The 15,994-nt window shown below is 41.8% G+C and overlaps 1 protein-coding gene across 1 annotated transcript in view; it reads left to right on the top strand.

Annotated features, from left to right (window-relative positions):
• The window catches only part of ITPR1 (inositol 1,4,5-trisphosphate receptor type 1), a 258,732-nt gene that overhangs the window by 141,241 nt on the left and 101,497 nt on the right, over positions 1-15,994 (top strand). Inside the window, exons 37-39 of the mRNA XM_084635131.1 lie at positions 1,501-1,649; positions 2,430-2,541; positions 9,258-9,290. Of these exons, the coding sequence (XP_084491257.1) occupies positions 1,501-1,649; positions 2,430-2,541; positions 9,258-9,290 (294 nt within the window). The remainder of the gene's footprint in view (positions 1-1,500; positions 1,650-2,429; positions 2,542-9,257; positions 9,291-15,994) is intronic.

The raw sequence follows: 15,994 nt of genomic DNA on the forward strand, positions 1-15,994 counted from the left end.
TGCCTAAATTGGATCTAAGTCGAAATAATGCATCCGATGAAGTGAGGTGTAGCTCACGAAAGCTTAAGCTTAAATAAATTTGTTAGTCTCTAAGGTGCCACAAGTCCTCCTTTTCTTTTTGTCCAATAAAGACCGTTCAATTCCTATAGTCCCCTGTCCACTTACGCATGTCAATTTGACTAAGCATTCTCTCAGTAACTTTTTCTGCAGTTCTGTAACTTCTGTTCAATGAGATTGGGGTGAATCTCTCTAGAATATATTTTCTGCAGAATATTCATTTGTAAGAATGGTTGAAAAGGGGGGGAAATCATGGATTTTTTTTTTTTTTTTTTTTGCCTGATGTCAATCAGTTGTATTCATTTGTTGGTCCAGATAATTATGAAGCGTAGTGTTTATAGTATAACAGAGAATCTGCATTTTCACTGGTTTTTTACTCCTTATAGGCGAGAGCCACCTACAGAAATGGGAAAATACTAAGTAATCTGAGGAGTCGCTGAAAATGGTGGCACTAGTTGTAACATTCAGTGGCTAATAAAATGGGAATCTGTTAGACAAATGCTAGTGTTTTGTAATCTGGTGGGGTTTTTAAACAAGGAAGTCTTCGCTAGTCTGTCAGAACATTTCAGATTTGAGTATAACTTCTGAATGCTGTTTTCTAGGATACAGTTGTGACAGTTTCATGGAAATTGCACCTGTATCTTCCCCCCCGTCCCCGCCTGCCCCGATGGTCCACTTCAGGAGTGCATGGTCAGATTTCATGGTCTCCAGCCATCGCCTGCCTCTGAGTAGGGATCCTTGACCCACTTCCTTAGGGCCAGGGGTTTGAAAGTGCGACCACCCCTTGCCTTAGACAGACTAGCTTGTTGGGGATATCACACTGTAAGAGCTAGCGCTTGTGTGATGTTTTCTGTCAGAGGGCTATGCACAGCATATTGCTGTCAGGTTACAAGTTACTATACTACCCTCTCTAAGCTTTATTCTTACGGAGAAAAGTATTCCAGAGAAAACAGAGTAAAAACAATACACAGATTTAAACAAACCAGGAGTCACCCATCAGTCTTACTGAGACCCTAATGGGCCGAAATCTTTCCAACCTTTCTTCAAGGATTGGGGTCCGTCTTGGACAGAAGGTTCTGTCCATTTGATGGATCTGAAGGAAGGCCCTGAGTCCCTTTAAGCCCAGCCCTTTTCATATCCAAAGCCATTTCTTTATGTGTTGGTCTCTGAGAACCTCATCTGAGCCAGTATATGCAAGCCTCCCTGGGGCTGGTGTCTCTCTGGAGATGTTTACAATCTAAGTGTCTCACTTTAATCACCCCCCCCACACACACACACACACACTGTTTTTGGTTCTTGGAGGAGCTGTGATACTCCTTTCCTCTGGAGTTGTATACAGCCCCTGGCACGCAGTGATACATAAACTATTCATAAACGTTCTACAATATGGTCCCCAAAAATATTGCTTGGGATTGACAAAACCTGATTGTTATTGTTTCCTAGGACATAGTATCGGCATTGGAAGATCGCTTACGCCCCCTAGTGCAGGCTGAATTGTCAGTACTGGTAGATGTTCTTCATAGGCCGGAGCTGCTCTTCCCAGAGAACACAGATGCAAGGAGAAAATGTGAAAGCGGAGGCTTCATTTGCAAGTAAGTTGTTTCCTTATGCTCTATGCAGGAGTTAGTTCCTTGCAGAGCAGTACCCTATGTTGTGTTGTATTAAACACAACTTGTCCTCAGGAAAATAAAGTCATTTGTCTTCAGAAAGAAGGTGACAACAGCTGTCCATATTGGTCAATCTGTCCTTGCAGCTGATGCTTACAAATTCTGGAGCAGTGTAAGGCCATGGTGTACTGTAATACAAATGACTACACACATTTTTAGAGTTAATCTTTATTAGTGAGATTGGGGCCAGTTGACTCTAGTCCCTAGAGTGTGTCAACAAAACACTTCCCTTTATACCTCTTACCATTGGGGTAATGAGTCAAAGTCGAAGTCTGTGTCATTGTATGGTTTCCAGTTGCCTTATCCAAGGTCTACATTCTTTTTTCTTTAATGAGGAAATATATGCAGTATTTAGAGTCTCGTTTAATGTTACTGGTTTTTCATAGTGGACCTTCAATTTTTAATTTCCCTCACTTCTATATAATTCCTTGATCCCTATATATAGATTTATTTTTGCCTGGCTATTATTCAGGTGGGAGTGCTGGAGTTCCCTTCATAGCTTCACTGGTATTCATGATAACTCAGCAAGTGTTACTATTAAGAGGGTACTCGCCAGCTCACTATATACTGGTCCTAATACAACCACATTTTAATTAACTTCATGGTTGTAGCTTTGACCATTGAGATAAGAGAGCCACAAATGCCTGTCCTAATTTTTACAAAATTTAGTACTAAAACAAACTATGATCAATTGGTTGTTTTCAGGTTAATAAAACACACTAAACAGCTGCTGGAGGAGAATGAGGAGAAACTATGTATTAAGGTATTACAGACACTCAGGGAAATGATGACCAAAGATAGAGGCTATGGAGAGAAGGTACTTAATTTACAATTTATCATTTTGCTTTTGTTCAACACTGTCTTTCGTATTCAGAGAGAGAAAATACGCTTCTAGGCCTTTAAATTTGTATTTATATCTTGGGTTAAGGATAAAACCTTTCTAGTCAACAACTAATTGCTTTCAAGATCATGAAATTAAATTGAAAGTTATGTAATTACTCTGGCTTCTTGTTTTAGAATATCAGGTTTGTCTAATTTCTGCAATAGTTTGCATCCTGATCAGCAATGTAGAATCTGTTCCCTTTGGTTGTCATTACAGAAGAGAGAACCATATGTTATAGCTACTTAGAGGAGACTTGTCCATGCCGTCATGGGATCTGTCAATAAGAGGATTCTTTTGATAACTTAATTTTGACTTGTATATGGCTGAGTTAGCTTCTCTCTATTGTGGTACTGAGGAATTTGAATTATAAATTGGTTGGTATACAACTATAATAGTTTTTCCATCAACATACTATTCCTTTTTCCCATCAAGAGGGAGTCTTTCTGGAGCTATAGATCTCTCCTTTGTTCAAACAGTGTGTGTATCTCTCACACTTTTACTCTTAGATATATTGATGCATATTCAATTTGATTTAACTGTATTGACACTGGGATAGGTATCCCACCTTTGGAGCATGGCTTCCATAGTCTCTTTATGAAGACATGGAAAATAAAAGAACCCAAAGCAGGGTGACAATCGATGAAAAGATTAGAGCATGACCTTTGATGGATGAAAGGAGTTTAACAGGTACCGAACATCTTAGGGAGAGCTACAAAGAGAAGAACCATAATGTTTTCCATAAACAGTCTCAAATGTGCTTTGAATCTGGATGGCTTTCATTTTAAATTCAGGAAAACAGCAAGCAAAGAAAGAGCAAAGGGAAAATCTCTGTGAGAGAAAGTAGAGTGTCTCTAACTTGAGAGTCTCCAGCGTGAAATGCCTCATGGTCTTGCCTGCTCGTAGACAGATGGGACTCTTACACTTAAAGCTGCGGTACCCGACAAACGGAATCATAGCTCTGTAGTGCACAGAAACAACTGCCCATGAGCACGTAAGAGGCAACAATTACAAAGCAGGGAAGGAAGCAACTGAGTGGTTGAACAGAGTTGTTAGAAAAGGTAATCTGTAACTGTGAGCAGTTTGTTTAGAGTTTTTATGCAGATGGACAATTGAATAGTTTTACTAAGTGATACAAATGAGGCTCTCTAATTAGAAGCAAATTGCAAGCTGGGTTTGAAGTCATGACAAAGTGCTAAGTTGGTCAGTCTTAGATGATGGTAGCCCATTAGTTTGAGGCAAAAATTGAGAGATTGGACAGCTTATTTACAGACCCTTGTCTAAGGCTGTCCCTTCCGGGGAGGATGAGGAGTGCTGTTTGATGTAGGCAGTGGAAAGTGGAGAAACCACAAAGCTGAGCTAGTTCAAGTTTGCCAGGCTGAGGGTGATGCAGGCAGCCTCAGCCCACTCCAAGGTTAGCTGGATATGAGGCATGTCGCTCCCCGCTTGGCAAACAGCAGGCTTGCGAAACCCACGAGTGCAACAATCTCGAAGATAAACCAGGCAAAGCAATGAGAATCCTTCTCCAATATGCCATGAGCATGTTGCTTATTGCCAGCCACATGCCCTAGCTGTGTGCCCACGCAATACCGTAAATGAGCAGGAGACTCCCAGGAAAATATCCCGGAGGTGGGGATGGGCAATGCTGCACTCCCTGTCTTGATCTGGGAATGCTGCTTCCCGCTTCTGTGTGTCACAACTTCCACCCCTGTCAGTGATCCAGCCCAACTCAGCACCTTTTGCCTAGCTCTGTGAGGTTGCTTGCTATTAAGCCTTGCTTGCAAGCAGCAGTAATAGTTCTTTTAAATAAAGTAACAATAACTGCGTGGAATGCCCTAACCCCCTGGAAGTAGCATTGGGGTGTTGGCACCATCCTGCATGTATATGTTTTAAACCTGCCTTCCAGTCTTGACAAGCTGACAGTAATTTGTGCTGAATATCGCTCTAACCTGCTGCTGTTTGGGAGCCTTCAACTTCTCTCTGTCTCTAGGTTATTTACTTTTTACATGCTTTCTAGCCTAATATAGAAGTCAACTAGGCAAAACCTGTAAAAAAAGATAACGCTGCTCTTGCAAAGGGCTTTGATGGTCCTTCGTAGCCATGCCTCATTTCTGAAGATGTGTCCGCACTGCAGTTAGAGATGTGATTGCAGCTCAGATAGGCCTACCTGCACTATTCTGGAAATGGGCCACATCCACCCTGATTGAATTGGCCCTGTTAGCACTACAAGAAGTAGTTTTCCCTCTGTTGATATTCACCCCTTCTTGTCAACTGTTGGGAATGGGCCACATCCACCCTGACTGAATTGGCCTTGTTAGCACTGACCCCACCACTTGGTAAGGCAACTCCCATCTTTCCATATGCTATATATTTATACCTACTTACTGTATTTTTCACTCCATGCACTTGATGAAGTGGGTGCTAGCCCACGAAAGCTTAGGCCCAGATCAACTTGTTAATCTCTAAGGTGCCACAAGAACTCCTCATTGTTTTTGCTGATTCAGATAAGCATGGCTACCCCTCTGAAACCTAGCTTTAATCTAGTTAGCACAGCTGAAAATAGCAGGGAAGATGTGGGAGCATGGGCTGTACAAGCCCACCTGGACCCTGAATTGGGTACCTACTTGTATTGCTAGACCATGCTGGGATTTGTGCCGCTGTGTAGTCACTATTTTTAACCATGCTAGCTAGATTAAAGCTAGCAAGGTATGTTCACCCAAGCCACAATCCGCCTCCGATTAACATAAATGTTGACTTCATGACTGAGAGGTGGTATCTGCCACTACTCAAGAGCCAGCTTCTAGTGTACTTGGCATTACAAATAAACTACTGGTACCTCAGGATTGATACCGGGGTCTCAAACACGCGGCCTGTGGGGTTATTTTCTGTGGCCCACCAGCTCCCCACGGTCCCCCTGCCCCCCCAGCGTTTACCGAGAGTGGCTCCGGCCCAGCATGCACCGGGAGCAGGGCAGGCTCCCTGCCTGCCTGCCCTACCCCTGCGCCACTCCAGGAAGCGGCCGGGACCTGGGGGAGGAGGGAAAAGGGGTCTGTGTGTTGCCCTGGCTGCTCTTCCAAGTACCTCCCCGCTGCTGACCCACCCCCCGAACCCCTCCTGCAGCTGAACCCCCTGCCCTGAGCCCCCTCCTGCACCCAACCCCCTGCCCTAAGCCCCCTGCTACACCCCTCCTGCACCCCAACCCCTTGCCCTGAGCCCCCTGCCCCACTCCGCACCCCACACCCCTCCTGCACCCCAGCCCCTGCCACACCCTGCACCCGACCTCCTGCACCCCAGCCCCTGCCGCACCCCTCCTGCACCCTGACCCCCTGCCTTGAGCCGCCTGCCACACCCTGCACCCCTCCTGCACCTCCTGGGGGCGGAGTTGTGGTGGGGATTTCAGGGAAGGGGTTGGAATGGGGGCAGGGAAGGGGTGAGAAGAGGAGGGGCAGGGGCGGGGCCGCACGGAAGGGGTGGAGTGGGGGTGAGGCCGGGGCAGTGAGGGGCGGGGGTCAGTAGTGCGGCCCTCGGGCCAATGTACTCATCCTCATGTGGCCCTCATGGTCGTTTGAGACCCCTGGTTTGTACAGTTGGCTACTAAACTCTTTGGAGCATGTTCATCCCGAGTTTTTCCATTAAAACCAGTGTAAGGACATCCCTGATCATGTCTAGCCTAAGGAATGTAAAATGAAATTGGCTGTAGCATATCTTGAAATCAACTGAACCAAACTGGTCTTTTAAAATAAATAAATAAACAAATCTGTTCCCTCCATGGTGTATAGTGACACTGATACTACTGGAAATTTTGCTTCAAGCAAACTTCATTTATCAGAGCTTTGCCAGGGTTTTTGGTAAAATTGGGGCTGCAGATACTGCCAGAGAACATACTGAAAATAATTTTAAAACACTGAAACCAAGCTAAATTATGTTGTCTCCACAATTGACCTGTAAAGCTCTACAAAATTCTAAAGATCTTCCAAGTTAAAGAAAAGCAGAGATGAAACCCATCAACTTCTGCCATAGTTGATCAGTTACATAATGCATGCAGTACAAGAATAGAATAGCCCATGAAGCAGATTTCAGTAAGGGGAAAAGCTGTTTGCCAACTATCAGCTGCTAGTTGTAGATAAGCTTTGACTGTCTGGCCTCAAGCAGTAGAATGATTCATTTTCTACCTGGTGACTACTCCTAACTGGATTTATTCACCACTTAAAGGCAACACGCATTTCTTTAAAAGCTATTCTGGAGTAAAAGTAATCTTGTGCTACCCTTGTTGAATTTAGGGTTCTTGAAGATACTCAAGATAGAAAGGGTTGCATTTGTTCAGGAGAACTCCTAATTTATTGTAAACCAATCTGAGAAGTGTGAGCAGTACTACTGCAGATAAGGGCATTAAAATAATTTATACTAGAATATATTGTGAATGCTAATAGCTACTTATTTTCTTCTTGATACTTCTACATATTGTAAGAAATTTTAGCAACAAAGAGAGGCTACTTAGACCACTCTGTTTACCACTTCTGCTTCCGTTTCTTATATATGGTTAAAGACTTCATACCCCATTTTTATAAACTATCTCTGAACTTGCTAAACCAGTAGCTCCACGTCAGGTTATGATTGAAATAAATTTAAAATGGTTATGACAAAGTTTAGGGCCCTGACTTCTGCATGCATGTACAGTTATGAGTGCCTGTTCATTTCCCCGCACTCTGTTGTAAAACTTTACCCCAGCTTTTGCTTTGCTCAAGTATGAGAAAAGTTTATTTGGCAGAGCCAAAGTTCTTTTTAGTTCCATTATGGGTAGGACTTCACTTATGCTATTCAGCAAAAGTCTAGTCCTCTGCCCAGTGCTCATCCCCACTTTAACCATGTGATTTGTCATCTCCTATGGCTTTTGGAGGTCTCCATTCTAAATGACTTTGAATCGCTATTATCTTAATCCCTAGTAGGCATTTGTTTACCTCTCTGCCACTATAGTCTACTGGAGCTGGTAGTTGTCTACTGTGGAATTGAGAGCTGCAGGTCAGACCTGAAGTACAATTTAGCAAAAGAAGTGTAAGGAAAGTTTCCGTGTAGTGTCTGATCTTGTTATATTCTATACTGCATAGTATACTGTATATTAGTTGAGACCCAGTGAGTCTAGTAATAGATAACCAGTCTGTTTTCTAGAGGCATTCCCTCCCTATAAACATGCCTGACCTCCTCTCCTCCCCACTAAAAACCAGACACACCATCATTGTATTACCTGTGGACTTGTATTTTCACTCAGTCTCCCTCCCACCAAAGGGACATGTAGAGAAAATAGAAGATTGTCTGGCTCCAGCAGCCAAGCCCTTTGTCAAAGGCTGTACATGACTTTTGGTTCCATCCCTGACAGCCCACAGTGCTGCTGTGATTCCGGTGCAACATGCAAAGGACTTGATCAGAGCCCAGATGCTACTGCTAAGATGCAGTGGGAGAAATGTTGGCTGCTGGCCTGTGGACTGAAGAGCCAAGCTCAATACTCAACGCTTTTTCCCAGATGCTAGCCTCTTGTGCTTCCATTTGACTGAGGGAGTGGCCACAGTGTAATGCCGAATGTCTGTGATTCTTCCTCCTCTCATGCAACAAAGCATTTGTTACAAGAGTTATGGTTTTTCACTTCAAAGGTTGACCTTTTCAATGTGCTATGAATTAGCATGGAGAGCTGTGCACACACTCCTCCCACTCCTCTTTTCCCATCATTTCATAGTTCTCCCATGTGACTTCCTGGATTTTTCCCTTGATCTGAATTTAAAAAAAAAAAAATTCAGTTTACGTTTGTGGAATGCTTGAAACTTTACGTATGACTGAAGAGATTTCTTAGAGCGATAAGGCGGGTGAAGTATTATCTTTTATTGGACCAACTTCTGTGGGTGAGAGAGACGAGCTCTCACGCTCTCTCACCCACAGAAGCTGATCCAATAAAAGATATTACCTCACCCACCTTGTCTGTCTAATATCCTGGGACTGACACAGCTACAACTAAATTCCTTAAATCTTGGCATTTGCTCAGTTTTCTCAATGATCAGTAGTACGCTGTGGTATTCCTAATGAGCTGAAAGCCATACCACGTTAGTAGCATAGAATCGGCCCAGACTGTGACTTCCACTGAAACACCTTGCTCGTACAAATGTTTTCTGCATGAGTGGCAGGTCTGTTAGGGCCAATTGTACAAACTCTGGTAACCCAGATTTTGAGACTTAACTTGCAATCCAGCTTCTCTCTCTTCTTGCTGCCATTCTCCCCAACTCTCTGTAAAGATTCTGAGATGGGTATCTTGTGTTGCTGACCGCTCACACACTGGAGCCTACTATTATTCCCAAGGTTGAAGTTCTTGGTGCTTGTGTAACCAATCTGTATGGATTGACAGTTGGTATGTGAACAAAGCATGAGTGCATCCTGTCTGTTCAGTTCTGTGGCAGAATATTTCCAGTAGAGCAGATGTCAGCTAAGATGATGACAGTATCATAGAGCCCTGCTCTAGCCTTTAATGCCTCTCATAATATTTTTAGAATACCAAACCAGAGCACTGAAATGGTAAATGGTATCAAAGTTCCTAATGCAGGATTTATTTGTAATTTCACTTACTAATGTTTACTTTCAACCTCTCTTCTTCTCTCCTTTTTCTTTTCCAGTTGATCACCATTGATGAATTGGATAATGCTGAGGTCTTAATTTTATTTTTCTTCCATGGCAGTGTTTCTGTGATGTTTGTTTTATGAGTAGCAATGTGATCTGTCATGCTGTCTTTCCAGTGTTGAGCGTTCTGACTCCTGCACCTGTTAGTGAATTAGTTGAGTTTAGTCCGCTATGTGTCTACGTTGGTAGTTACCATAACTAATTCTGTCTGTCAGTATCCCCAAGTATTATCCCAAATGTAGTTGTAGGTTTGGCAAGCTGCAATCATCTGGTGGCATAATAGTATGCATACTGCTTAGGATCAGAGCTGAGTGCTGTTAGTACTAGCTGCAGTGAGTACCATTAAAATGTTAGCATTTATCATTCCACAGTAATTATTGTACCACTGTATTGCTTAACTCGCAATTTGGAAGGTAGGGTGGTTAACCTAAATATCTGGAAAGGTTAATACTAAGTTTTAATGGCACCCATTTATACTTGATGGGAAAGAATGAGAGATGCCAATTGGAGGAGACCCTAAATGAACTGTCTTTGCTTACTAGCTAGTGAGAGTGATTGCTCATAACAATGTATTTGTGTAGCACACTGAGAGAATAGAAGGGGATGGGCCCTTGCATAGGAACTGTGTGGCGTTCTTTCCTACAAAGAAAGTAACTTGATGACTGTTGAGTTCAGCAGAATATATAGGTGTGGTCACTGTTTCTTCCTATTCGGCTTTGGCCTGTGAATATGTGGGAAAATGTAGGTGTATATTGTGAAAGCTACTTGGTGGTAAATCTGTGTCTAATCTTTGCCTGGCAAAGCAGCAGCCTAAGATAGGGTGTTTACACTGAATGCAGCATACCTACGTTAAAGGCAGAGGGCCATGTTTGAATGAGATCTTCCAGTTGAGGTAGCTAAATGTTCAAATGCTGTCACTGTTCTATGCACCAACCATCCTATATGCCCCAAAAATGTGGGCCCAAATTCAGAGGCTGATTGTTTTTCTGTATATTTGTACAGTATATCTGTTGCCCAGCAAGTATTTTACTTATTTAAGAGCTTCTTTAAAAAAGTTCTTCTGCCCTTGCTTTGTTTCCTCTGTGTTGTTCCAATCTTCTGTCTGGGGCAAAACTGATCCCTTTAAAATGTAAAACACAGAACTATACTAGCTATTTTTTTCAAATTAAAAAAATATTCTAAACTGGCTTCCTCTGAAACTTTTTTCCTTTTAACCCTAGTCTAGCAATGATCTCAATTATTATTTTGTTGGAACATCCATTGTTTTGAGGAATAAATATAACATTTTGGGAACCTGCTTGCCAAAATAGATTTGGAATCCTACCTATCCATCTCATAATGCTCTTATCTTGAACTGAGCGGTCTTTGTTTGTAGTTATATTCACTTAGTGCATATATTAATGGAAACTGCGTATGATATATTTAGAGAATGAGGATGATTTTCCTGTTACTCATTTCACGCTATTAAAGTCCCTTTACTCCAGGAGAGTTACTCCTCACCTTACACTAATATGAGGAGACTCAGGCACTATATCTTTCCAGGCTTCACAGGGGAGCTTAAAATAGTTGGCAGCAGAGTTTAGTGTCAAACCTTGGATGTGATTTGTTTTTTTTCTTACTAATTAAGATTTCTCTCTAACCTAGACTGCTCCACTGGAAATGAGCTCTGTTTTTGAGAAGTTAATTTATAACACATTAACATTTCAATCAGGTGCTAGACCCTTTTGTTTCCGTTCGGGTGCAGCTTCCCCAAATGGTATGTATAATTTATCTTGGAGAAACTTCAGACAGAACTTGAGATTGTTTAATTGCAAATTAAAGTCATAAAGTGAAACTCCCTCTCTCTTTCCTCTTAGTCTCTTGCCATAATGTTCCATCTCATTCCTCAATAAATCAGTTAGAGACTGCAAACCCAATTTAGAACTTAGTCTTCTGGCTGCAAATAAGAGCTTTACTGCTTCCTTATGGAACAATTCCATGGATGGAGCAGGTGTGTTTATAAACACACAGGAAATGAACAGTGTCTGTTTATAAAGAGAGATGCTGGCAGTGGTTAGGATTTTTTGAGAATTCTCAAAGGAAGCTGTGATGTTTCCCATCGTAGCTTCTGCTGGCATCTGTAAAAGTTAGGGTCAAAGAAAACAGAATTCAGTTTTAGTTTCTCCAGCTGCTAAGCTCTGAACAGTCTAGTTTTTCTGAATGGCTGAAATGGTTTTCCACTCACTCCTGCCCCTCAGAGTAGACCTGCTGTTGGCGAGGTAATATTGTTATCGTATTATGACCTAATTTAGAGCTAATTTCACAGTCTTTCTGGCATTCTAAGTAGCTACTGTAAGATACTTTTGGCAAAGGATAGGTTCAAAATCTTGTCTTTCATTTGTTTAAAAAAAAAAAGGGGAGGGGGGACCGTAAATGCCACAGCCACACCATTATTTCTTACACTTTCAATAATGAGGAAAATCTAAACCAAAGTCAGTGGAGTCTCTCTTAAAATCCTTTCTGTCCTGTGGAAAGGGAGTGCCTTTGTTACTCAGTGAACAATGCTGGAATTCACCCTGTTGAGTAGGAAATCCCCTGCATAACAGGAAGAATTATAAAGGGCCATAATTGTGTGGTCATAACTGTTCTGGCTGTGCCCAACTGTTATGGCACAGACCCGTTGTGTGTTGATCAGCCTGCCAGATTATTGTTCTGAGACTTTTGTAATCTCAAGGATCTGTGGTGTGAATTAAGAACAGAGTAGTGACTTCTACCCAATTTCTTTACATTGATCTGGTTCATTTGGTTTTTGCGTTTATGGATTTACTTTGACAACTGTGGTGGGGTCACCATCTGCAAGGAGTGGAGGGTAGGAGAGTGGTGGTGTTGGGTTGTTTGCGGTTTTTTAAACACTCCGTTAATATCGTCCTTGGTCCATGATCCATTTTGAACTAGACGTGCGAATGGAATGTTAAGGGTTTTTACATAAACTGCTGTGCAACCACCAATATCGTATCTGGGTTCAGTAAAAAATGCTTTACTTCCAAGGGAGAGAATTCATAATGCTGCAGTGTTGTGTGTTGCACAGAATCCAGTATATTTGTGGTAGAACTTTTTTTTTTATGTGCAAGAAATCCCATCAAAATAAGTGTACAGTACTAGAATTAGATGCATTAGAACTTTAGACCAGTAAGTCTTACATGACACACACATCCTTGAAAACTAGAGAACGAATGACACCAAAGTGTCATTAAGGGGCTGGTTTTGATCTACAAAGGGCTTGGGACCTGTCTGCCTGGGACCACTTCTCTTCCCTTGCCTTACTGCCATTGTGGTGAACAGCAGAAATCTTTAAGCTCATCCCTCTTCATTTAAAGGGAACCTTCTGCCCTCTTATAAGGATCCCTTTCCTCAGGATTGCTTTCTCCGTAAGGTCTAATGTAATTCGAATGTGTTGACTTTCCGGATGTGCTGCGAAGCTCACCTCTTTGAGTGAGCGAAAGACTGAGGCCCAAGGTCTAAGGCCAAAAGTATAATAATGGAGGGTTTCAAGCAGTATTGGTCAGATGATGTGTGGTTGGGTGGAAGGAAGAGGTGGTGCTGTTATGGTCAAGTTTTACTTTGTCTCTCCCTGTGCTCTTCTGTATGTTGAGGGTGCCCAGAGCTTTGAATGGGTGCCCCTTTGGAGGGAGTTCTTATCGAACCAAAATGTAAATGAAGACCAGCAGACGTGTCTTGAAAGACTGAGGGAAAGCTTGATTTCTAAAGAGAGCTATAGTCCATGTCATTTCTTGTTTTGTTACGGGTTTTTTTTGTTAAAAGGGAATGTGTACTACTACGACGACGACTATGACTAGCGGTAGTAATATGAGTTAGTTCACAGATCTGTTCAGCATTTCTGTTCTTGCTCTTTGGTGCCTTCCTGAAGTAGTTGTTGATCTTTGCAAACCTTTGCACAGCACCAGATTAATGTCACGAGTTGAAGGTTATGACTTGCTAGGTGGAGAATAAACTGACAAGTATGGACTTTTAAACACGGGCCCTATGCAAATGTTTCTAGTAATAAAAAAAAAAAAAAGTGGAAAACCCCAACATGAGACACTGACAAGAGTTCTCCCAAGAAGCTGCTGTGGGCCTGATTCTTACCATTGACTGTATTTGCACTGTCTTGCATTGGTGTAACTCCATTGATTTAAGTGGAGTTGCTCCCAATTTGCACCAGCATGAGAAGAGAATTGGGCCTTCTGTGTACAGTTATTTGAGGCATCAAGGAAATCTTACCTCTTGTGATCGTACGAAACAGACTGCAGTAGTTCAGTGAAAAAGTATGAAATAGCTTGGGGTTTTTTAAGCTAAATTCCACCCCTCCCATTGTAGCCCAGGTACCATACATGATCAGAGCTGCTACGTGAAAAATGTAGGTCTGGGTGAATACTTGAATCTCGGGTACACTGTGATTAAGGGGGTTAAAGTATTGGCAAAGTGCTTTCAGAAGCTGTTTAATTTCAAGCCCCCATTGCAGTCTGTCACTGGATTTTAACAGGTGCTAGAGACAAAGCAACCTGCATTGATATGAGAAGATAAGAGCTTCAATGGAAGTAGTGAGATGCTAGGTAAGGGATTTATAAATCCCAGAACAAATTACTATGTATGGAAGGAGAAGAGCATGAAAGAGGAGAGAACTGTTAAACTTCACCTTAAGGGGGCAATCTGATGATGCTGAATGTAACTGAGAGATGTCCTACTTTTTTTTTTTTTTTCTTTTTTTTCCCCCTCCTCCCATATTGTGGTGAACTGCTCCATTGGGCACCTGCCAACATTCAAGCAGCAGTTACATAAGAGCAGCTTTTTTTCCTGGAATTCATGCTCATTGCTGATGTGTGACCTTCAGCAGTAATTGCCAATACATGTGGTGGAACTGTTTACTGTTAGTTCAGTCTGCACTCTGTCTGCCAGTGTCCGAGGCTACAGAAGCAGTTGCATCAGCTATACAGTTGCTATTTCTTTTTACAGTAACGTTGCTCCAAAATGGTTAGATCCAGTATCTTATTATTCAGGTAGGCTGTGTATTTGAAAGAGGTTCAGCGAAGTTCTGTGAATTTCTCTATCATTGGTCAGTAAAGCTGATCTTTATATGTCCAAGAGTATTTGCACATAAATTATGAACCCCCTATTCAACACACATCCCCAGCCACTCTTTCCTTGCACATCGTTAGCAAAGCAGAAAGGGACCAGATCCAACAAACAGCTAAGCACCCTCAACTTGCCTTGACATTAGTGGGTATTGAAGGCATTAAGCAGGTGAATTAAAGTAACTTCTAGTAAAATGTTGACTTCAGTTCAATAAAAAGAAGGATTTGTTCTCTTTATGTGGTTGATAAGCAAGCTCCAGAGAAATACACCAGCAAACACATTCAGTGTGGGTGGGGTTTTTGTTTTTTTTTTTTTTGTTTTTGAGGTTTCAAGTAGGTGAAAAGGGAACTGAAATCCTTGATTAAAAGGGATTGGCTGCAATAACCTCTGCAGCGATGTGTATCAATGATAAGCTGTAAAACTACTTTGCAACAACTGGATAAGTTCAGAATGTGTTCTTTTCCAGATCTAAGATAGGAGATGGATAATAAGATAAATGCTAGTTAGATGCACTTTTAAAGATGAAATTATTTCCCTCCTAGAGAGATCTCATGACACAATCAGTGTTTGAATTATGTCTCAAGTAGAAGAAATTAAGTCTCTGGTTTCTGGTCTGTTTTTTAAGCAGGTTCATTGGAGAGGCCTCAGAGACATGCACATGGAACTGACCTTAGGGAGATGGAAGCAGGATTGTGGAAATCTTTGGGTATTGTGTCAGGCGTGAAAAAGGTTCTAATCCTATGGCTAAATAGTGTTGTGAAGAAGATGGAATAAGCCAGTATAGGCATGGGGAAGCTGAACACCAAGAAGTGTACCAGCTAGGTTACACCTTCTTCTGAATGTACTGTCTGATCAAAAACAACGAGGAGTCCTTGTGGCACCTTAGAGACTAACACATTTATTTGGGCATTAGCTTTTGTGGGCTAAAACCCACTTCAAAGCTTATGCCCAAATACATTTGTTAGTCTCTAAGGTGCCACAAGGACTCCTCGTTGTTTTTGCTGATACAGACTAACACAGCTACCACTGTGAAACCTGTATAATCAGAGGTGACCTGAGGAGGACAAAATGGATTTGGCTTTATTTTTTGCTTCTCTATAGCCAAGACTGAACATCTTTTGAAACTTGTAATTTTGACTTTTTCATCAAAATGTCAAAATTCAGTGTGGGGGAGAGAGGGGAAAGGATCACATTTTTATTACAAATATGTCCCATTTCTTTTCATTGCAAAAGCCTGAAATGTTCTCTTTTCTCTCCCCCCCTCTCTCTCTCTCCCCCCCTCTCTTTCTCATTTAAAAAAAAATGTTTTTCACCTGTTGTTTTTCTACCTTAGAAATGTCAAGAATATCCGGTCTTCTCTCCCGTATTTTGCTGAGGGCATCCATTTCAGGACCCAGTGAAATTAACTGGAAGCTCTCTCGGCTCTTTGTTTGAAAGAGTCACAAATGTTTAATAGAGATCTTTTGTTCTAGCTGTTTGCTAGGTATTTGAGCTAAATAACATAGTTAGCAAAAAAGTAAAGAACTCCAGAGTTTTCAAGTCTGGGGGAAAAAAAAATCTTTTCCTCTCTTGTGCAATTCTATCTTCATTTTTATCTACAATATCAATCACTTGCTAGTTT

Source organism: Lepidochelys olivacea (genome assembly GCF_965140295.1).
Source record: "Lepidochelys olivacea isolate rLepOli2 genome assembly, chromosome: 7".
NCBI classification, from domain to species: Eukaryota; Metazoa; Chordata; order Testudines; family Cheloniidae; genus Lepidochelys; species Lepidochelys olivacea.